We start from the raw sequence: 24365 nt of genomic DNA, 5'->3' as shown, positions 1-24365 counted from the left end.
CAGTTAAAACAGGGGCACCATAATAAATGTATTATTTATTGATAATTTGGAAGGAAGCTGGGGATATGCACTGAGTACATGCAAAAAGCGTCTGAAGACAGAAAGCGAAAATGATTATTGAAATCTGTCGGTATTTAGRAAGCCATCATGCTCCAGACCAGAGCAAGTAATGACTCAGTTAATATAATGAGTTAAAGTACCTTYGCAACCTTATTGTATTGAATCACATTGATATATGAGCTTAAGATGTTTTTCTAAGCTTATGAAATTAATTTCATTGAAGACTAAAAAATCTGTTAAATGCCCACCTATTTAGTTTGACATATACCTAAGATTTTTTACCATCTTTTGTATTTTTTTATGATCTTTTTCATGTTCTTGTATTTTTCTTTAATGCCTTTTTAACTTGTTCTTTATATATTAAATTTTTTATGTACTGTGATTTATTATGCATACATCATGCTGTCTATAGCATTTTTGACCATGTCTGTGAAATAGGCTTTTAATTAATTAATTTTTGGAGCCGAAATACAGAAATGACAGAACATCATTGTTGCTGCCAAGTGGCCCTTTCTGACAGAGGAGTGGAAAAACTTTGTCAGCAGAATTATCCAATAATTATGAAGGGAGCTTCAAAAAGACCTGGAGTTAGCAGATAAGATTCTCCATTAATATAAAACGTAATGCACTCTGCTCCAATGGCCTCCATGCCCACTCACTGTGCAAGACTCCACAGATGAAGAAAATGCATGTGGAAACCTGTTTAAATGAATGAAGCCAATGTACAAGATAACTATATCAAAATCAGACGAGATCAAAATACAACTTTTTGCATGTTACACCATTCTGTTTGGAGGCAAAACGGTTCTTCACAATGACCCCCAAAATGCCAACTGTGAGGTTTGGAGGAAACATCGTGATGCGTTGCCGTCTCTCTGCATACGTGACTGGCAGACTTCATGCAATGAAGGAAGCCTGAATGGAGAAAGCAGTGGCACATTCTTATTAAGACACTAAATATGAAGTGAGAGCAGGTTTTCCATCAAGAAAATCATCCCAAAGACACCACCATAGAAAATCTGTATGAAGTCACAGAAAAGACAGTTACCAGGAAGGCTCAGCTAAATAGTGTGCCTTAAATTTGCCTTCCTGAAGACGGATTCTGTAGAGCAGGTCAGAATCACACCTGAGTAACATGTGACTAGTTTCTCCATAAACAGGATGTCTGAAGTTGTTACTACCAAGAGATGTTTCTGCTGTGCGCTAAACATTTTTTAGTAAGTTAGCCAAAAGCTTATTTTATTTTCAGTTTAACTTACGGTACGGTAAATACATTTTGGAACTAAATGGCTTAGTTTATTTACAGTGTGAAATATTTGTTTTGTTACAATCATCTGAATTATATACCAGCGCTCACCAAAGTATACTGATGTGTCCGGTACTTATTTTCACAGGTGTGTGTCAATTGTGTCATTAAAGTATATAAAAGGGTAAATGAGAAGTCTTTGGTATATAACAGCAAACCAGACAGAACAAAGATTCAGGTTCATATTTAGTGAGTAAAACTTATGTGACACAAATATATTACACCCCTAAAATACTCTTCAATGTGCACACCTGCATAGACATTTAAAAAGATAAGGAAAATTAAAGTTTTTTTTTCTGTATTTGAAAACCACTCATGGAAACAAAACAGAGAGCATGCTACAATAAACAAATTTATTTTGGCGTGGACACCTCACGTCATGTAACACAAAGATGGAGACCCAGCGACGCAATAAATTATCTTCAATAGTAAGAGTAACCAGTGACATACTGTACATCAAAAAATTTAAAGAACGGGAAACAACAAAAAAAAAGAAGCAAAAACGGGATTTACAAATAAAATGTGGAGAGGGAAGCACAATCCTTAGACAGCATTGCTGATAAAAAATTGAAGTGTGTGATTCCTCTTTGATTTTAGTGTCTCACGACATAATTTAAGTACTGAAAAAAGAAATAAAAAAAGAGTAAACACTGTACATAAACCAAAGAAAACACACCAGAGAAACCCTTTTCTTCATTTTGATGATTTCATTTTTCATTTGGAAATCATTACTTTTCAAATTAAGCTTCATCACAGTTCTCTCCCATATGACAACATGAATGTAAACACCTGTTGAATTAGTCTTTTTTATTTTTTTTTACAACATTAATACTTTATATATATATTTATATATTTGTACATATTTTCATTCACATCTGCACGGTTAGCTAGCATGGTAATGAAATAAGGCAAGACTCACATAACTGTGACATCACAATTTTTTTTTCTTTTCCGTATTGTAACACTGATTATTAAGGTTTTAGTCATTTCCTTCCCTCTTCTACGGTGGGCTTTGGTCTTTTTTGGAGGAAGGCAGGTTTGTTCCGTCTCCATCTGTGGAATCATGACTTGTTTTGTTCCAAGTTTGGTAAAATATTAAAAAGAAAGGGTGTTAACTGCAGAAAAAAATGGGGGTATGCACGTAATTCTTTATGGTGACTTTATTAAGAGGGCTTATCTAACACTGTTCTTTTTTAGGTAAATAGCAAAATATTATTCTTAGAACGATGACCAAGATGAGGGGTCAACAAGGCGACCATAAGTGGCAAATGTCTGGAAAAAGACAGAAACATTTCACCCTTTAGTTTTTTTGTTCATCAATGACCGATCCTATCTTCCAACCATTTATTTTACCTTGTTTGTTGGGTCAAACTGCTGCTGCAGGCGTCATATGGGAGATCAGAAAATAGAGTCACTTGCCTGGCTGGCTGCATGTCAGTTTGACTTTACAGAACCGACGACAGCTGAAGCCCAGTTTCAGTGGGAGAACACGCAGGAGGAACGTCGAGCTGTTGCTACAGAGCTGTCTGAAAGAAGGGCAGTGTTATTCGGCTTCCTTTTCTCAGCACAAATCCACCTTTTGTTATTTCCAGAAGGCTTTTAACTTGTAACCCTAAAGTCTTATGGTCCTGCTTGAGCAGAAATCATCATATAGTGTCAAACGTGGAGTTTGTTTCAAGTGGTTTTTTTTTTTTGTTGCCCTTCAAAATTGTTTATTTTTTCTGCAGTTCAGTTGACGAGAACAGTCTTCTTGCAGTCTTTTTTTATCTTTATTTGAATTTTTACAATAAAGCAATCTAAATGCTGTTTGTTTTACGCACACCGTGAGTCTCCGAGTGTTCAAGTTCATAATGAGCTCAGTATAAATAAGAGTTTCTGACACTTTAAGTTTCCCGAATTTATTATCTTCGCAGACAAGCTGGAGGTTTGGGTTTGGAAAAAAGAAAAAAAAAAAAAAAAGAACATGAGTCGATGAGTTTTTACAAACGTCCTTGCAAGTTTCCGAATGAATCAGGACTGTCCGGTTGTTAAGCTCTTTTTGCGTGCAGCATTTCAATGAGTAGGTTGTTGCAGGGCACGTCGCCGTTCAGGTGTTTATAATAAAGATACTCCTCGGCTTGCAGGCTGATGGCTCGGATCTCYGGCAGTCGAAGGAGCAGTTGGCCAAACTTGTCAGTCTGCTGAGGATAGTTGCACATCACATAGTCCAGCAGTGCTGCGTTGACCTGCTCCTGAACGCTTTCCACCAGGTGGAAGTTCTCTAAGTTCTTCACGTCTGCAGGAAGAAGGAAGAAAGATATTAACACAGTGCAAAAAGTATTCTSACATCTTTGAAACAAYCATTATTGTTTTTACTCTGAATTTTTCGTAAAAACTAATCTTTAATTTGCTATGCTCTTAATAATAGAAATACAAAGACAGCATAAAGACACACAAAAATGGATGCAATACACTCCCTCACACTCCTCATACACACTCTATACTCCCCACAGCCAGTTACTGATATCCCAGGGGGCAACCAGCCCACAGACCCAGRAGATGGTCCCCTTCATCCACCCAGAACTTTCAATGTCTACATACAACTTAACATTTGAAAGTGGTTCCAGAAGTGAGGCTGATTGAAAGATCGCCCTCTGGATGCCAGTAAATAGACGCCCACGTCTAAGGCCCTAAGTATATGTGTGTCATGAGAATGTTATAGATGAGAGTGTCTAGTTGTAGAGTAAAATTTGGAATTGAGATGAAGAAACTTCATCACAGCCCAGAGACACATCTGCACCCCAAACACCTGCATGTGTGATGTAACGTCCTCTCAGAGAGCCAAATCCCCCGCTGACCTCAATAGGCACCCTGGTTCRCCAAATCCACCAAGGGAGAGAGGCCCTKGCACATCCACCCCAAGCTCAACAGTAGCAGTACCACCAAGCCAAACCTACCCACCCAACCCCACCCTAGACAAAAAAACTATACCACTCGAACATTTGGTCAAATCCCACAGCACTTAAGACATTAGAGACCCCTTGTCCCCTGTCTGTAGAATGCTGTCTTTGAAAGAGTGGACCTGCAATGAGATGAGAAAGGCCACTTCAATAGRCCCCAACAACGTATGGAAGCCCAATGGGACCAGGGCACAGTCATCACACATTAACCGTCCCAAAGCCCTGGCAACGTATCCGACAGGACCCCAGCCCTCTAGGCTCAGCCAGGCCCCAGCCTAATGGTGATATGCCTCCAGAAATTCAAGCTTCCCCCAGACCCACCCAGAAGCAGAATAGATCCCCTAAAAGCTTTGCATGTAGCCACCTGAAAGTCACCTCCCAAAAAAGCCAAAGCCTGGGGACCCGTGGCGACAGAACCACCTCCCCTGGAAAGCCCCAGAGGCCTCAAACTCAAACCCCTCCCTCACACCATCAAGAGTGGCCTGCAGGATGAAACCAAAACCCCCATCCCAACCTAGTGAAGGAGCCGATCAAAGGAGTCCAGAGAGATTGATCTGATGTGGAGGCAATGGCTGTTTCAAGACAAAAGTGGTTTTAAAAAAAAGGCTGAATTGATGAAAAAACATAATGGCATGCATCAAACTATAATGCTATTTTTTAATAAAATTATAGATGATACTCAAGGTTATTGTACAATTAAAACATCTTTATTGAAAACATATTGAGATTTGTAAGTAAATTTGCAAGCAAGCTTCTTTCTGTCCAAGTGTGCACCCCCCCCCACGCCCCCCCCAAAAAAAAGTCGCTCCCCGTATTTCACAGAATCAATTCGATCACGCTAGCCCACAAAAACATAAGGTGAAGGGGTGAAGTGGTTTGTGYAACACTGTCCTTAATGTTGAGGGGCATAAAGATAAAGCTGCCATCATTACTGACACATAAGGGTTAGACAACATGAAAATCTGACTCCTTTATTGTGGCTCATATGTTGCATTATGAAACCCCCTTCCTTCTCTTTTCTGTTTTCCTCTGAAGAGCCTCTTGGGAAGACAATGCAGAAGGAATCAGGTGAAAGCAAGAATGTTCTTCTGAGAGATGACTTCCCCAGGGACAATAAATTATATAGGGCAGAGAGGTGTAGTCAGGCCACATTTGCTTCWTAAACATAAACATCTTTTCGCCATCTYAAAGAGGCGGAAAGCTGTYAGATTATTATGAAGAAGTAGATTAAAGTTTTTAGAAGATCAGTATGGGGAACGTTAACGTCATGCTGGAATTCACTTTGTTAGAAAGTCTACTTTTACCATTAATTGCTTGTGCAAAATACATTGTGTGTCTTTTTTTAATCCCCACCTTTCTGCGCAGCCATAAGCACTTTTTTTCCTAACAATAATAAGCTCACTGGGGGATTGAGGAGATTATTGCAAGACAAGACAAAAATTTGCTAAATGGATAATGGCAAACCTGAGCGCTTTGTGTGCTTGTCATGATTATGAAGCGCAGGACTGCAGAATATTTAAACGGTTCTGAGAGCTGTACGTGTGTGTCTGATTTTTTATTAATTTGTATGATCACAGTGGGCTACTGTGAAGTGACACTTTGCACTTCTGCATCAAATCACACACTAAGTGAGCCGAGCTTTAAAACATTGTATTTATTTATTTTTATTAAATTGACACAATAATCTGTGGGKATACATATATTATTACTTTTTGTTCCACRCGGTACCCACCTCCAACAAACAAATCCGCTCTCCGTCTCACACACACACATCCTACCCCTATACACACACACATGCACACACATCATCTCCACCCACCAAGAGCATTAGGAGGAAGGAGGGGGAGATAAATCAGCAACTAATGAGGTCTAGAGAATGAGAAGCAGGTCCTTCAAGGCACTTCCATCTATGATGCAGTCTACCATGCTATTACAATCTGTATGYATGTGTGTGTCTGTCTGCTGTTGTGTGACTTGCGTGTGTGTGAGCTTCAGCTTGCTCTGACCTCTGGGTGACATGACAGGGGGCTAAATAAGGCTAAGAGGGGGGCAGGAACGGAGGGGGGTTAGAGGGTCTGTGACAAAGGAGCGTCCAAACATACATGACATGTGCTTTTTCCTGCTGCCACTCAGCTGTCTGACCTCCTATCAGGATCCTGAATCAGCTCTCACACCACCAACACCTCAGAGAAGTGGTAACATAGCCTTACATAAGCGAACCYAGCACAGGGCGCTCTAAGCGTTCAATCACAAACGTCCTACGCAGGTCAAAGCGAGAGGGTGGAGGGAAAGGTTGTTGTTATTATGTGGGAAAAACACGGATGGAAAAGTTTCTGAGATGTTATAGAACTGAGTTAACTTGAAAAATGTGAATCATTTGAATTGTGTTCCATTTAATTATGTCCTTCGTTATTATTGTTATTTTTTTAATGTCTGTCTGTTTTAATCCTATCATATTTGAAGTTGAAGTTTTTATCACGTTTGCATGAGAGCTTTTTCTGTTCCAACTTCTTCAGACCATTTGAAGCAGAGCTCAAGCTGACTGAGTTGTGCATTTTTTTCCACAAACTATAATATCTGTTGGTGTATTGAGATTTCAAATTTTCAAAAGAAAATTTTAAGAATGGGAAAAGGCACGAATTGGTCACTTAAATGAAATACTTAAAATTGTATTATTTCTAAGCCAAAACAATTTTTTGTCAGATTGTGCCTACAGTTCCTAATGAGATACAAGGAAAAGTTAGATTAATTAGAAATTATTAGAAGTGTTTTATATTATTTTATTATTATTATTATTATTATTATTATTATTATTATTATTATTATTAGCACCAATAATATTTTTTGCTTTGCTCTTTAAAAAAAGAAAATTTGCCTAAATATCAAGAAAACATTTTTTTTTTCCCAAGGTTTTCATAAGTAAAAATACCATATTGGCTCATGCCACAGCAGAAATAAAATTTGTTAAATAAGATAAAAAATTCAGTCAAAATGTTTAAACATATATTTACATTATAAGCAAATTTTGAAAACATTTTTTGCACTCACTTGTGATTGCTGAGGTGGAAGCACAGCAAAAAACAATTACTGAATGTTTTAGTTTTTATTTTTATTGCTAATTGTTTCCAGAGACTCTTTTGAAAACTAATGAATCGGTGCTTGCATAAAAAACGGACACAAACAATACTAAAATGATGTTACCAATTGCAGAAGAACATTTCAAATAATTTTCTCAGTTCCAAAATAAATAAAAACTCACAGGTATTTTTGCTGATGAAGTCAGAAATTATAAACAAAAGCAAATATAAAAAAATGACAACAAACAAGCAAAGAAAAAAACCTTATCAATCTTTCCCAGACAGTGCCAGGATGGACTATTAAATGCGCTAAGCACTCTCTTCTCTGCCTTCAGTGCCTCTTTTCCCCCTCCTTTTCCTCTCCATCTCATCATTCAGTCACTGAGGGACTAATTATCAACTTTTTTTTTTTTTTTTTTACATAAAACAGCCACAGTTCGTCTGAGTGCCGTGTCCGAATACTCAAATGGAAACCCCGAGGACCCATGGAATACATTGTTTTCATTTGATGGCCGATCATGCCGAAGCCACTGCACACACACACACGCATACACGCATGCGTGCATACATACCACACACTCTTTCACAGAACCTCTTAAATCTCTGCTGTGCTTTTTAATTAGACTCAATCTGCTCTGTGCTGTACATGTATGGCTCTGCATGTTCTCTCACACACTTACAAAACCCTTACAATCAATCTGCTCCAGGGACACACACACATGCAAAACACGCAAACAAATGTGAAGCATATCGTGCAGACACTCGGTGCAAGACGACTTTTCCACTCCGATTACCAACCTGCCTCACAGAGTCAGTGATCTGGTGTGTAAAAACTCATAAACTGGTGTCAAAGTTCACATCGTTTTGCAAGCCAAAAGATACAGAGCAATGTTTATATGCTGTAAATGGCTAAGGAAGTAAAAAAAAACATGTCAGTCACTTACAACATGTTTATCGGGTCAACTTCTGAGCCAAAAAAATCTAGTTCGGGCATATATCAGAAACAAAACTATATTTTTTCTTGATTGTGCATATTTCTAGTATATATTTTTTATCATGGGAATTTACAAATTCTGGGGATACTGAAATGATAAAAATACATTTAACCTTTGACAATACTTTAATTCACTTTTTTTTCTGTCCTGCTGTGTTCTCAATAAACTCTCACTATTACCAGTCTTGCCCTTTTTTTTTTTTTTTTTACAAAATTTTGTCTTGTATGGTTAACAATCAATATGTGGCAAAGTAACTCTGCAGTTTCCCACGTTATGCTTTTATTGCCCAAATCAATAAGCCGTCACAGCCACATGCTGCCAGTGCACGCTCTGACTTTCAAACTTCATGGCATGCATTTTCTGTCGGCTCACGAAATAACACATAAAAGTCCTGAGTCATAAAACCCTTGTTAAATGAGGTGCTGTCAGTAAAGCTGGCCAATTAAATGTGAGTGGAAAACGAACAGGTTACTTCCTGCATTAGGTTCTCCGTTCTCCCAATGGGAGAGCTCTAAACAGCGTTTATATGAGACTATCAAAGCTGAATCACCTTTTACTGCAGCGGCAGTGCTTCAAAGAGTTAGCAGTTGAACTTGTGTCCCAGCTAGAATGTCTTTATTGCACCCTACTGGGCTGTTATCGAGTCAACAGAGCCCACAACAACTTGGCTCATTATTATTAATGTCATCGAGGCTCCAATCAGCAAAGGTGGTGTTGACAGAGAACTTAGTGACCTTTGACACTGAAAAAAAAACATCCAGGGGTGACTAACTAGTTGCTTCACACCACATAGGTCAAATGTATTGCAGCATGTGTGTTGAAATAAAATGTCTATGCATGTTAAAAAAGAAAGGAAAAGGGCAACAGGTGCGTTAAGTACAAATAAAAGCCAGTAGGTCAAGGAGCAATGGCCACATGTTCAACAATACCACATAACCAGCTTATATCAGTGTTGCGTTTTATTGTCTTAAGGTCTGTTTTGTGTTAGAAAAACAAACAGTGATTTTTAAACTTCTGCATCTTAGCAGCAAATTTATGCAGCACATAAAGCACACACTTCGACGTGCATTGATGCTAAACTGTCCACATCTCGTCTGCAAGTTTGAATTTTCTTTGTCTTTTAAAGGAGGTTCTGCTTCCTACTAGAGTACTACTGTTCCCATCTATCTGTACTAAACAGAAAACAGGTTCGCCTGCTCCCTCGAGATCTCAGTCCCACTTCTTTTCTGTGAGGCCCATCAGGGGAATTCATTAAAAAAAAACCCACCTACAAATTAGTGGTAAGTGAAAAACATAATTGGTGGAAAAATTGGGTCCAATGCATCTATACATTATTGGGTAAATCTCTTTGAAACACTGAAGATTTACAGGATAACTCGGAGCATGGTTTTCATATTAAGTGATGCAAAAAAGAGACGTATGAGTTCAAAAGAATGTGCCTGCTGTCTGCAGCATGCTGGTGCACAGGTTGGGGGTTGGTTGTGTCACACAATACTTCAATATTATTTTTCCACACAGTTTTTACTTATAGGGGGAAAAAAATGCATCTAGTTGTAGTCAAATATAATATCAAACAGATCAAAAATAAAGACAATTAAGGCCATGGACTTAATACATGGAGTTATCCCATTACACGTATGGGTACTAATCAGTTCCTCCCACAAAATGTATGTTAGGTTAAATAAAACCTACCCACTGACTGTGTATTGCTGCCTTGAGACCACCGATACCTTAGAGGGGAGGTCAGGGGTTAACAATGAAACTCCCCATCTACTGTGTTGAAACTTGACAATGATTATGTTCATCTATATTTGCGGAATGATGTTAGAATGCATTCTTGAGTCCCCTAAACGTTTTAAATAGTTTAAATAACGCCATGTTAATACCTGAGGAGTCCCTTTTTTATCTTAAACATTGAATGTTATTTCACTGGTGCACAGCTACATATTGTAGCAACATGCCCTCAAGCTAACATAGTACCTAATGTCTAGAGGCCAAATATCCAAGATTCTACCAGTGCATAATTACAAGTGGGTCCCAGCTCTTGAAAACAGGCCATTTAAGGGGACTGGTTGTTGTCGGCATGTCAGAATAAAGCATTAGGGCTCAATTTGCCCACCAACCCATCAAACCCTCTCTTTAAGCCTCTCAAGGGGCCAAAAGTCATCCGGCAATGAAAGAGAATTATGCAGGGACTGTCCAGTTGGGGATATATTAAGTCAGATTTAAAACCTTTCACCGACAACATAGCTATTGTTGTTAAGCTAAACAGGTAGCGGCTGGGTGAGTTCTGTCGCCCAAGGATGGGTCGCTGGCTTGACAGACTGGTATCGGTGGTGGTGGTTGTGGATGGGGGGGTGGAGGGCAGCAGCCGGCGAGAGACATTAAGAAGCAGAGAAATGTGCCTTAGGTCTGATAAAATAAACAAGAGGAAAGGTGCTCGGAGCAGAAAGGATCCAAGCCTCTCTCATTGCCTATGCTGACTGGGAGGTGGTAGGGATTTATTTTGAAGTGAACGGGGGAGTAAATTTACACCCTGAATTAGTTAGAGAGCTTCAACAGATGGACACAGATAGGGAGACTGCTATCAGCGTGGATAAATATTAAAGGGATGGTTAAGTCTTTTTGACATGAAATTACATGTACTACTATCTTTTGATTATTACTCTTTTATGAGATGGTAGGAWTTGTTCTGTGCTAGCGGTGCAACCATAAATAAGTTATTTTATTTGAAATGGCCATGAATCAGTAAGTTAAAATCACCGTGTAAAAAAAAAAAAAAAAAAAAAAAGATCCAAATAATCTGTGCATGCATTTTTGACATGCTTCAGACAGGCTTGGAAGAAACAAAAAAAACAAAAACAAAAAAACTCATTGTCTCAGCGTTATGAAAATCCATTTGCCAGAGGGTTACTAAGAGACTTGAATCAGCAATGAACTCACTGCTTAGCCCTCTGTGGTCCCTCCAGTTCTCCCCACCTCCGCTTCTTATTGCCCCCTGATTTAGCCCCCCTCGGAGGTGAAAACAAAATCCTCTCAAATGAGCTGGCCTCGGATGGAATGATGCACCCACAGGTCTCTGCTCCTTCCACCTCAGTAATGCTGTCCGGACAGAGCCGCCTCCGCCCAAATTCCACCCACCGACACGGCTCCGAGTGCAGCTGATGGCACCATCACTTGACTGACGGGTCCAGATCTAATGAACTACAGTCAGGATTAGATCTTGCTATCTATGCTGGAATTTGTGGAAATAATCTTTGTACTATAGAAAAAAAAACAAAAAAAAACTGTTGAATTAATAGAAATCAATAGCGCTGCCTACGAGATGACTCTTCAGGCTCACAGTGACTTTACCTTGTAATTCATTTGTACCTGTCAGTAACAGTTCAAGCAGGCATTTTAAAATGTGAGTGTTATTGCTGACTCCATCTGTCAGATTCAGTCCTTGCATGTGAACCTCTTTTACATTCGATGCACTTTTGCAGCCGTCGGCTAATTACACCCAGGGTTTGTATAGCGGTGCTTGGGGTGTGTGAGGAGACGAGTGCCGGGGAGCGCGTTGCGAGGGGGTTGGGGCATGTCAGCCTTTCTTGTTTATGATAAAGTGACAGAAAATCATTGGGGGGTCAAGTGCCCCCCCAGCTGCCTCCCTCCACCTTCAAAACCTCCACTGCCCCCGAAAACTCCTTCAACAGTGCAGAAGGTGCATGGTGTGGGAAGCCTCCCCTTTAATGAGACCATTAAAGAGCCTGTGTCCCAGTCAATAGATTTCTCTCATTCTTTCTTTGACAAATTTGAATTAATAATTCAGCGCCAAGCGCCCGGGGATGTATATTTTCAGCATGAAGGACAGTTAATCCATAGCATAGGTGCTCCCCCTCCTCCTCCACCACTCTGTCTCTCAGTACTTCACTTTCTCTCATTTTACATCTGTACACCTTTTCTCTCCTTTCAGAATTAATGAAGGATGTCATCAGGCAGTGTGCTGACTAGAGACAGATTGTGTTACATGTTAACCACACTGTGCCATTTTTTAAATTCAGATATTACATAGCAATGTAATTAATATAAAGACTCGCTTGCACATTCTTTTTTTAAAAAGTTGGCTTCTCAGAAGGACATATTCAGAGCTTAAGTACGGTTTCTAACATCAAGATTTTAAAAAGTGGAACTCAGGAAACTGGGGGAAAAAAGACGAATTTTAAGGATAAACTTTATTAGGATAAACTAATAAAATTATGTTGGTCTAGGCATTTTACCAATTTGACTTTAGGAGCTTTAGGAAATTCAAACTCCACAATGAAACCCGTCAGTTGAAAGCAAGTCAGAAGAAGTGGAATGTAATCTCGACTAAAAACCTGTTTAGAGTTGTATTTGAAATGTAATCAATTACGAGTTTAACGATGGCATTTGACTTAATGTAATGTTTTGATTGTTGATTCATGCGACTGTGTTTTTGTGTGTGTTATCATGTAAAGCACTTTGAAATGCCTTGCTGCTGAAATGTGCTATACAAATAAAATTTGATTGATTGATTGCAACTTCTCACAAGCTACATGGGACAAAGCACACATGCTGGATACAGGTGCTCTGTTCAGATAAGCCCAGAAATGAAATGTGTGGCCAACATCCAAAAAGGTGTGGAACAGACTATCCTTAATGAAGAAAGGTGATAGCAACATCACTCTGTGGGGAATTGTTTTTCACAGTAAGGAGCAGTAGGAGATAATGTATTTTATTTTGTTCAACTACACAATACAAAATGGTGATGTACATTGTAGTGTCCAAAATTTTGTGATGACAAAATTATAGTTTAATCAATAGAATTTTAAAACACAACTGAGACCATTTTCTTGCATACATCTTTACATGCATCCGTAACATTGTGGCTTTTAACTGACAATTGACAAAACATGAAGTAAGCAAATTAATTATTTTATAAGTCTGTGATTTTTATAATTTCGGAAGACTGTAATGACACTGAGGACTCTATTAAAAGTCTGCTGAGTTTGCTGCTGATGTGCTATACCAGAAACACTCAGCGCTGTGTGAATTTATAGTTCCGGAGAGAGTTGCCGGCAGCAGCATTTCAGCATCCGTGCCAGGTGGCACCAGAGAACAACACAATGTTCTAAATCTGTTTCTAACACAGCACGAGTTGACATGACGAATGTCTGGGATTAGCCAGCAATATACTTTTATGTCCCACAGCATAACGTTGACATATCTGTGTTTGCTCGGCGAGTTTGTGTAAGAATGATGTTGGAATGTTTTATTTAACCCCTTCGTTTGTTTTTCCCTTATAAATAAATGAATTTATCATGGGAAGACGCTGAAGATTTTCTGTGTAACTTGTGTGGTTATAATATAATCCAAGACAAGAAAGAGACGAGAAAAAAAGAGCTGTGGAAACACAGAGGGGAAGCAGACTCACAGGTGGGTGTGGAGAGAAAGAGAGCAGGAACAAGAGACAGCAACTGTTGGATCATCTGTGCTTCAAAACATTTAATCACTGTCTCTGGTTACGCACACACACACACGCACACACACACATGCATGCACACTCGTTGCCTCAAAGCTCTACTGTTTTTTGCTCTGCCAGAAGTATCTTGTAACCACATTGTCTAAAAGCACACACACACACCCACACATTCATGCACACAGAAGCTCAAAGAGCAAAGGTTGTTTAATCTTATAGCAGCCACCTGACCACCGGATAGCTTGCCATAGTTTGAGCACATGCCTTTGCTCTATACATAATCACACAGGGACACAATGACTGACAATTCGCATGCCAGGCAGTTCTGTCATGCCACAGAGCTCCATTTGTAATATTAGAACTGTAGGTGAATGTGAAGGATTATTTTTACTTCTACAGTCCACTCAGCGCTTTTCTTAAGAAACAGCTCAAACACCTAATGTCAAAATCAGTTCTCTTTTTATACAGTCATCAATTTATTTGTGCTCAGTCATTATAACTCTACAAGTATTTTATATTTTGCATTTACATAAAACAATGATACATTGTGAGTAACAGCAGCCATAAGTGTATTTTCATAAAGATAAAATGACAGCTTCAGGAATTATAGCGTAGCTTCTATAGGAAGACTGACTGGGAGGATGAAGCTCTTACAACTACAGAAATGTTTGCATAAGCAAATGAAAGGCCTGTGATATTTTAACGAGAACTTTATGAATGTTTGAAGAAAGTTTCTGTTTGGAGGTTATATAAAGAGTCAATATCTGCAGTACACAATCTCTTAGTGTTTTCTTTTAGTATAAATCCACATCTGTTAGTTGCAGACGATGAAGCTAATTGCTTGTCTACAAGAGGCACAGACTTAAGTATAACCTCTACAACCATTCTCATTTTAAAAAATAGTATGGCAATGAATGTGATTGTAGTTTTACAAACCCATGTACACATTATTATTATTATTATTATTATTATTATTATTATTATTATTATTATTATCATTAAAAAATATACAAAGTCTTTTTGATCAGAGTAGCCTGAAAGAGAAGGGAGTATAAAAATCAACAAAATAACATTCAATGAAACAGCTGTAAAATTGTTGCTTTGTACACTACATTACTGTAATTTCTCTGACCTAAAACTCTTTGCATGTTACATGTACAAAATAAGGTTATTGGTGGTGAACAACTTCCTGCCTCCATTTTCAGTGTAAATAATCACTGGCTTTTGTTTAAATAACCACCCAGTACAAATATGACAACAGTTGAAATGTTCGTAAAAAAGCACTGGCATTAACCTCTATGAACTTTTTGAGATTGGGGATTTTAACGCGATCTTAAGAAATGGGGTCATTTCGAACCCATGGATATTTTACTTTGTGCACTGACCCCACTGACCCCACTTCCTCGCTTTCTGACCTTGACGGAAACCCTCCTTTGTAACCACAGGAGGCTTAAAAAAAAGTCAACTWTGTTCTGGGCTCTTTTAGCTGCTTACAAAGTTAACAAAACAACAGGTGTCATAAAAAAATATGTTTGCATTGCTGACAGTTAAATTGATTAGGAATGGACAACATGATTGTTATTACAAAAATGATACTCATGAGAAACCCCGTCCAACTACACACTTTTTAACAGGGCTCTGATTTATGCACAATTTGTTCTCCAATCCTGTTTTTGTTGACTAATGTGAGCCTGTTTTCCTCAGGGCTCCAGAACGCCCAAGCCTGTCCTCCCTATTGCAAACAGACTCCCTCAGTCATTAATTGGAGAGGAGTTGCAGCGCTGCGAGCACAGTGCTGGGACCCGTGCTGTGGCCACTGAGAATGCAGCAGCATTAGCATTGCAGCGGATGTACCTGTACATAATGATAACCTCAAGCTCTGCCCACTGGGAACATACCCACTTCGTGCACAAACACAAAACCAGAAAGAAAAAAAAAACAAAAAAAAAACAAACAAAACACAAACGCCCATCAGTCCTTACTCCTTTCGCCCCCATCCACCCCTACACACAGCGTCACGTGAAAAAGCAAGTGCATTGAGGCCCCAAAGGTGGGCAGTCCAACGATCAGAGGAGGGAGAGGTGGAGAAATCAGTTGCCGCCGTTCGGCTGAAAARTGTGTGTGATGAACTTGAGTTCCATTGATTGGGACGGAGAGCACAGAACCAGCAGCTGTTTGTCCCAGAAGGGTTGCCATACTGCTGCACAGTAGCCACTCATAAATGTTTTACAGGCCTGAGCCCCTCTAGATCCACCCTTCCTGGGTAACAGTTACAGCACTCAAATCCAGGTTGATGGCTGTGATAGACAAATGTCTGGCTAGTTGTTGTGGCTCAGAAGATTGATAGTTTTTTTAGCTAAAAATGTCCAAACCTTTTTTTTAGATTTGATTTAAAAAATTCAAATTCTCCACAACGAACACATTCTCAACTTCACATCTCCGTTCAGAGACATGGATTCAAGGATGCGTTAATTTGTTTGCCATCCTATACCTTCCTATAATATACCCTTAAGCTCTGAGACCCTYMACTGGCCCCTGAAAGGTCCTCATATGCTATGGATATGATGGATGTTACCACAGAAAACACCTGATGTACCAGACAGACTGCTAAGTACCAAGCAGTGGGAGGTCCTCCATGTTATGCAGCTGGTAATAAAAGTTGAACATTGATTTTCTGTAGCAGCTTGTAACTGTTAATGTTGAGACATCAATAGCCCAAGCAAAGCGCAGGTGCCTTAATAGGAGGCTGAGAATGTGGAGGTCGTGAGCAGAGGCTGACTCTAAATCACAGAATCTATCCTCACCAATCGATAGGACAGTAACTGCAAGTGTCCCTCTGCTTTCCTAATGTTTTATAATAAACTGACAGCCTGTAATAAGACCAAGGGAGAGCGAGAATGTGTAGAGAGGAGGAGGGTGGGACGGAGGGTAACAGTTTCTCCACAGCCGTAGCGCTTTAAATCACTTGACTTGGGAGTATTGGAGTGGAGCCGAGGAGGAAGGCAAAGGAAGGAGTTAACAGCATAAAAAAAAAACTTTTACAAGAGCATTTGTATACTTGTACTCGCTAGTGGTAGAGTTAATGGCAGCATTGATAAAAGTGGGCCAGGAGTTTAGGGGATTTGTCCTGTATTGCTTTATCAGAGCGTTTAGTCAAAGTGGATGAAATTCTCCTGCTATCATGCAGTGGTCAAGGCATCATTAAGTCACTGGTTACCGGGATTGATGTGATTGCAATACTGAATTTATTTGTTTTTTCTCCTTTACTTTTAATTTCTTCTTTCTGACCTAGTACATTATGAAACATACACTTATGCATATGTTCCCTGGTGTAGCAAAGCCCCCTTTCTTTCTTTTACAAATGTGAGACCGTGTTGCAAAGTGAAAGGGGTTATCAGATGTCGGAAATGCATATTTCTTTTTCTGTTATAAATCTTTTCTGAGGAAAAAACCAAATCTTCTGAGTCATCTTATTAGCTGCTTTGATATAAATGCACCCATCAGCTTTAGAAGTAACTTGGCTTGAAATGAGCCATTTGTGAATGTCACTGCATTATGAAGAAGCTTATTTCAAGGACAGTATGGGAATACTTTCAGACAGCTCTAAAGTTGTCAGGAAGCCATAAGCAAGATAACAGAAACACCAACCTCAGTACAGAGGTGGAGATGACCCAAATGCAGGCTATGCCATATTATTTTCATGAGGTGTAATCTTTTTTTTTTTTTTATTAAGTTAAACACTTTAAACAGTCTACCAATCAACATTTAAGTCTGGAAGAAATATATGACCACGTTTTTTTATTTTTTATTCCAAGTAGCATTCTGGTTGCTCTTTCTGTTGCTGCACATGGAGGAAATGTAAACCACACAATTTTTGTATGATTTTGTGTAGTCAGTTAAATAAGCTACAAAACATCTTAAAAGTCCTTCTCTGTACTAAATGCTTTTCACCCTGGGAGATCTGTTAATGAGCTGAACTTTTTTTAGCCTTGTTCTTTCAAGATAAAAACTCACCTTAAAAGGGAAATTCTTTGAAAACAGGACAGTTCTAAGAACTTTCTTGGAGATGTTGCTCTTTGTGTTAAGAACTTTGTGAACATAGGTGTGTAATGGTAAAATATAACAGAAAATCTTTAAGAGGGCGGTGACCTTTTCGAATAATTCATGGATTTGGAACACTTCAATTCAAAAATGTAAAATTAAATTCTGATATCTGATGCCCAATATTATGCAATGTTTACTCCAAATACTGAGATCGCTGATTAAAGATGTGTAAAAAGTTAATAAATAGTCATTTTTAAAAATTAAAGTAGAAAAAAACTCTGGAAAAAGTAAATATTTTATTCAGAGGTGAAAAAAGCACATTAAAAATACATTTTAAAAATGCCCACTGCACCTAAGTTCTTTACAATTAAGACAATTTAATTGATATTTTACTACATYAAATTTAACAAAGCGAGTTTGAACATTTAACTGGTAATCCATAGCTTTCTCATTTCTTGGGGGTATAAATACATTATYGTTCAGAGGTTCACTTACTAGTACAGTAAAAGTATTCACCACCTTGGACATTTTACCAAAAGGGTGAATTATCAACATAATGGCCATATAAATCCCTGTTGCAGAGTGATAAGATCTGAGAAGAGAGAAAAAGAAGCAAAGCATGTTGAGAATCTGGTAAATGTTGACATCCATTAGAAAAAATGGTTGTAAGAGGGACAGTAAAAGGTGTGAAGCCGTGATCCCCAAAATGCCTTCCAGCACCATAACTCACAGCAACTGCTGCTTAATGACAGCCTGCAGTATCGCCACRTAGTATTGGCAAGTTGGAGACCCAAAGCTTTTATAGCTTGATAAAGTCTGAAAGCTTTTTAGAAAGCCTCATTACATAGAATTCCCTACAAAGTGGCAGGATGCACATAAAGATTACTGCTCAGAATGTTAGCTTTTTTTTTTAAGGTAAATTTGGCAGACAAAGACCAGTGAATTAGATTACTTTCTTTAGGGCAGGCTACTTCCCTCTTCGAATCAGATGAAAAAAAAAAAATGGAAGAAAAGTTAGCACACTCACGTCCGTTTAACTTGATTTGACTGCAATAGGATGTGGTTTTACCAGCTTTTATAGATTTTTACTTATTTGTTTATTTTAATTGTTAGTTTCCTACATSTGAAATTATGTCTAGAGTAAACAGATGGTGTGAGAAAGACTTTTATGTGTTGACTGACTCTGAACATAATCTAATAAGCAGCTAGAATGSATTTCCCTCATCGCTAATTTTATTTCAACACTGAACAGTTGCTGGGTCAAAGCAGACAGACATGTTGATATGACATAAAGGTAACAATTTGACTGAATTCCACCATTTCTGGCAGAAACGGTTGGCCATTAAAAAGAAACATAAAATKCATGAAAATAAAATGCATAWAGTGTCATTCAGAAAGGTAATGAGCACATTTCTACATATTGCAGAGMAAGAAAAACTACAAGTAGAAGGATGAAACAAATAAATCTAAWTCTAAATTTCCACTGGCTTTCAAAGGAGATGAGAAGTTTCAAATAACTTCTAAATTTGCTGGATAATTTTGCATCTTATGAGGTCCCAACAAAGCTGGAGACTTTGCTCTCATTGCTTTTGAACTGGGAGGCCATTCTGTTAGCTCCTTGTGCTGTTGCTTTCGTTTGCATGATATTACATATTTCTGTGGCAGTTAAGAAACCTACTGGTCCATTAATTTAGAGCCTAAACACAACTTGGAGAGAGAAGATATGAAATTCATAATACTGTTTAAGTTTTTGTTTAGCTAATGAAAAGAATTAGGCAAATACATTTATGTAGTGTAAAAGGCAACATCTTACTAAATTACCTCAGGAAGTAAAGGACGCATGAAGGTTGTTTTACTGAACATTTGGGGTTTGTACAAATCCCAATTGTCCAGGGATACACAAGTTCTTACATGACATTTCCACATGTTCCCTCATACTGAAAGCAAAGTTCTTTTTTTTTTTTTTTTTTTTTTTTTACAGGCAGCCCCATTACGGATCCTAGATGGAATATCAGTTGTGGATAGACACATTATTTATTCCTGCAACATAAAGCACTCACTGTAAATACAATAAACAATCAAATGTAAATCTTTAAAGCAGCCTTSAAAATTTATGATTTTTTTATTTTCTCTTTTTTGGTAGTGTTTTGTTACCATTAATTTGTGTATTTGTTTTGCAGCCAGTGCGTTTACTTACACTGAAGGTTAAACTCTGTTGTTTATGTCATTACAGTTGTTTTTTAGAGTAAGCATATGGCTTACTGATTCCTATTTTTTTTACCTCTGAGGGAAGAGGAAAAAAAAATTATAAAGCCTCTTACACTTCACAATATTTCATTAACGAATTGATAAGGACCAAGGTGGCCATTCCAGCAGAAGGTTTGGCCACAGAGGGGAAAAAACAAAACAAAAAACAATTTATTTTATGCTCCCACATTCTTATTAAGCTGTAAAGGGTTAAAACTTATTTAAATGCAGCTTGAATTCCACATCATTTGGCTCCTAATTTAGTTTAAAAACGAACAAGTATTGAAAAACCACTCCCTCATGATGCTGATCAATCCTCAGCTACATCGTAAATGATTCAGTTGTTTTCTGGAAATAAATATTTGCAAGACTAATTTGTGCTGTATGTGTAAAATCCTGTGTTCATCTCTATTTGTGTGTATGGAAGTGCCAGCCAAGGATCAGGACATTGATTGTGAAGAGCCTCAGTTCTTGCTTTAATTAGGCTGTACCTGCCTGGGAATTACATGCTTTGTGTTTCTCTCTTTCTCATTGTGTGGGGAATCAGCAATTATAAAAAAAGGAAGGAGAAAAAGTGTGTGTTTTCATCAAGGTTAATTCATCTGTTGTGTTTTTGTTGTCAGCAGATTTGTGTCTGACCTTGCAATACCAAAAGACCCCTAATTATGCAAATGAGAAACGTGTCATAATGTGAGGTTGGATATGTTCTGAGCTGATTTTAATATAAAACTCATGCAAAAACTGAGGATGGACAGATTAAAACACCCTAAACCTGTTTGAGACACAGGTTTGTTTCATCTGAAATCTAATTTTAATTCAAGTACTCCTGATTACTATTGGAGGCTTTTAAAGGCTGAGATGGGTGAAGGGGTTGGTTGGTTCAAAAGCAGAAAAAAGATGAACTGAAGGTTAAAATGAATGAGAAGCAATGGATGTGGATCTTGTGATAGACCCTTGATYGATAATAGTGTAAAAAGATGGATTTGGACAGAAAGGGCAGAACAATGAGACAAGAGACAATGCAAAGGGTTGGATGAATGTAGAAGGATKGAGGTCAGGAGGAAGGGGATTGATGGGTGAGCGTCACTAACCTCAGAGACCAACTAATCACTTGGCAGGAAGCTAAGTGGAGGTTCACTCTTAAATCATTGTTGTTTTTTTATGAATGGGGTTTCAATCCTGATGATACTGATTAAAACAACCACCACACCCTGATATTTTGCTTTTGGTTTTAATGTAAAAGGTTAGAAATTGAGAATTGATATTGTGTCAAAYGTGTCTGAAATTGAAGCAATTTCCTCCAACAAACCTTTCTGACTGAATGGCATGACTAGAGAGCTCATTAAGTTATGAAGTTCGATGGCATCTTAATCATAACTTCATCTTAAGTGTAAAATTGTTCAGTTTTTGGTTATCATTAAATATACTTTTTTTTGTATGTTTGTGACTTCAAATGTTAATAAAATTAAGAAAAATTGATTTGACTGAAATTGACTAATTAATTTTGGTTTGAAAAGAACCAAAATCATTTAGAATCATTTATAAATGATTCTTCATTTATAAATTATTATAGAAATTTAGGCAATTCTATGTGCCTGTAGATTGGACCCTAAATTTCTCTATTTAAATAACCTCAAGGTAATGCTCAGTCACAATTTCATCAAACCTACAACATAAATACAAAAAAAAAAAAAATCAAAGACCACTGAAAATGTTCACTCTGTTCTCACATTTATTATTCCTGATAAAGAACAATTTTAAGTCTATTTATTCCCAGTAGTGCTCTCTCCACCGGGACAGTTTACCACCCCGTTCGGCTCTGGCAGGTCTTCTGGCTCTGCTCTTGGCTGACGAGGCCTGGTAGCACCTGTCTGAATCAATTACATGTGACGGGGTCTGACCCACTAAGCTGGGTTAAATGGTCGCTGGCTGAACATGCTCTGACCTCTGTCACAACATCTGCTTRATGAAAATTCACCAGACACACATTTGTGTAGTTTTGTCTTGGTAAAGGATGACCGATAACTGCTATTTTTCCTCCAACATTCGAAGCAGCAAAAAAGTTTTCTTCAAAGCGGAAAAGCAGTCATCTTTAATCCACTCTCCTTAATCTGAATTCGAGCTCGTGACCTCTTCTTCACCTCGTRATGTTTCATCATCCGGCGTGTTGTCAGTCTCTGTGTAAGGCCTTTGAGAACTTTAAAGGAAATCAAAGACCCATTAACAGCGTCCTGACACTGAAGGAGTTGCGGTGATCCTTCACTGAACTCTGACCTGGGCAGACCGCAAACTCTAAAGTGTTTGTTTCTCATTGTCCAAGACATACAGTGCAGTCATCGCTCTCTCGACTATAAACACTTAGGAGATCAATGATCACAGTGATCATTTCCTCCTTGACAGAGGTTAAGAACCTTCASTCAAGACGTTGAAGGAGTGAAAGAGAACAACGAGAGATAGAATAAGTCTAACTCTGAAAACAAACACGCACAGATCATGACAAGTGTCTCCCCTCAGGTGGGCTGACATCTATATCTTTGTCTATATCGACATCTTGCTTAACTAAAAGCTCCTCTGCTAGTGGGAAAGTGACTGATTGTTCACACACAGAAAGTAAGGGGGGGAGGGGAGGCTGTCGATAGAGGAGACAGCCAGTGAGAAAAATCAAGGCGGAAGACAAACGGCAGAAACGAAATGGAAAGTAAAAAAGGCACGAGGGAAGGCAGAAAAATACAGAATAAATCACTGTACTTCCAAGATTCACAGGGGAAATGATCAACTATAGCATTCAATATTATATGCCCACAACTCCATTAAATTATTTTACAAAACCACCTATCAATCATTTGTAGACAGCCTTTAAGTTATGCATTTGTAAACKTTTGTGTTTTTCACTAAATATCTGTGTACTTTCATTGTGATGTCACATACTCAACATCTATGCACATATACTATATTATACAACATAGTCCACTACAGTTGAATTCAGATATCAGATCTTCTGATTTCCAGCTTGAAAATGTAGTTTGATTCTAGTTGRAAAGATTAGTTCAAGCTCAAACTTTTCTCCTTATTCAGAATTATTGATAAGTTTTTTTTTTAATTGTAAAACAATATTCAATTATAAAGGTGAGGAGGGTAGTTGGGCAGAAAAACGTTTTCTCACATTTTGGAAAAGTTTAAAATCCAAAATCAAAATTTTCTTCGAGAATAATAATTTTAAAAAATCTGTATTTGCAATCATTTACTTATTAGTTTATTAGATTGATATTAGAGTGGCAGTCAAGTCGAAACGTCTGATCTTTCACGTTAGTCTTTCAGAAAGCCAGTCCTCTCACAGAAGAATATATGTAAATGTTACATCCGCTGTAAATTATAYTATTTACATAAACGTTAATCTCCCATGGTTTACTCTGCTCACACTGTATCCTTTCCTCCATCCCACTAAGGACTCCTCCCCTTATTACGCTGATCCCCTCAGCTGGCTCTACGTTGCTTATATCAGTCTTCTTTTGCGGGAGGCCTGAGAACAGGCACTGCCGGGGGCAATACACATCCCTCAGGTGGGCCTTTCATTATTGATGATTCCTCTGCCAAATTATTTAGACCCTGTGCCCGAGCAAACACCCATCCCTACAAAAAAAAAAAAAAAAGTAACAAAACAAACATGCTCACACACAGACATACATACACTGAAATCCCTCTGCAGGKTTCCCTACTGCTTCGCCTTTCTATACAAATTCAGCTAACAGATGCATTAATTCTGGCTGATTCGTATGTGTATCTGCTTATTAGTACATTGTTTTTTGTTTTGTTTTTGCTATGGTTTGCAATGAAAACGTTTTCATAGTTATGCCTGACCTCACCTGTCAGAGGAGTCAGCAGCTTTGCCATAAGGATTTATATCTACAGGTGCACATATACCCACACATGAACATCCCAACATATTTACCCTCCTCTTTGTCCCTTAACTCAATAAGGTACTTAACCTCCTCCAAATCTCATGTTCTGGTCGTCCTTCTAACCTTAACTCTCTCCCACCTGTCCTAGAATACAGAATACATTGCACATGGATCCTTATATCAATTCCCAGTATCCTCTCTTTTCCTATTCCATTTTCTCCTGTCTCTTTCCTTCTCACACCTCCCTTCAACCTTTCCCCTCTCCAACTTCCTCGTTTTCCTTTCCGGAATTCCAAAGTTTACACTCCTCCCTCTGCTC

General features: G+C 38.3%; 1 protein-coding gene across 1 annotated transcript in view; it reads right to left on the bottom strand.

Annotated features, from left to right (window-relative positions):
* Nucleotides 1-1705: 1705 nt before the first annotated feature.
* LOC103463449 (nuclear receptor subfamily 5 group A member 2-like) overlaps nt 1706-24365 on the bottom strand; it is a 23646-nt gene continuing 986 nt past the window's right edge. The window contains exon 2 of the mRNA XM_008406803.2: nt 1706-3641. Within this exon, the coding sequence (XP_008405025.1) occupies nt 3394-3641 (248 nt within the window). The 3' untranslated portion in view covers nt 1706-3393. The remainder of the gene's footprint in view (nt 3642-24365) is intronic.

This window comes from Poecilia reticulata, linkage group LG4 (assembly GCF_000633615.1).
Source record: "Poecilia reticulata strain Guanapo linkage group LG4, Guppy_female_1.0+MT, whole genome shotgun sequence".
Classification (NCBI taxonomy): Eukaryota; Metazoa; Chordata; class Actinopteri; order Cyprinodontiformes; family Poeciliidae; genus Poecilia; species Poecilia reticulata.
This window is presented reverse-complemented; position numbering and strand designations above follow the sequence as displayed.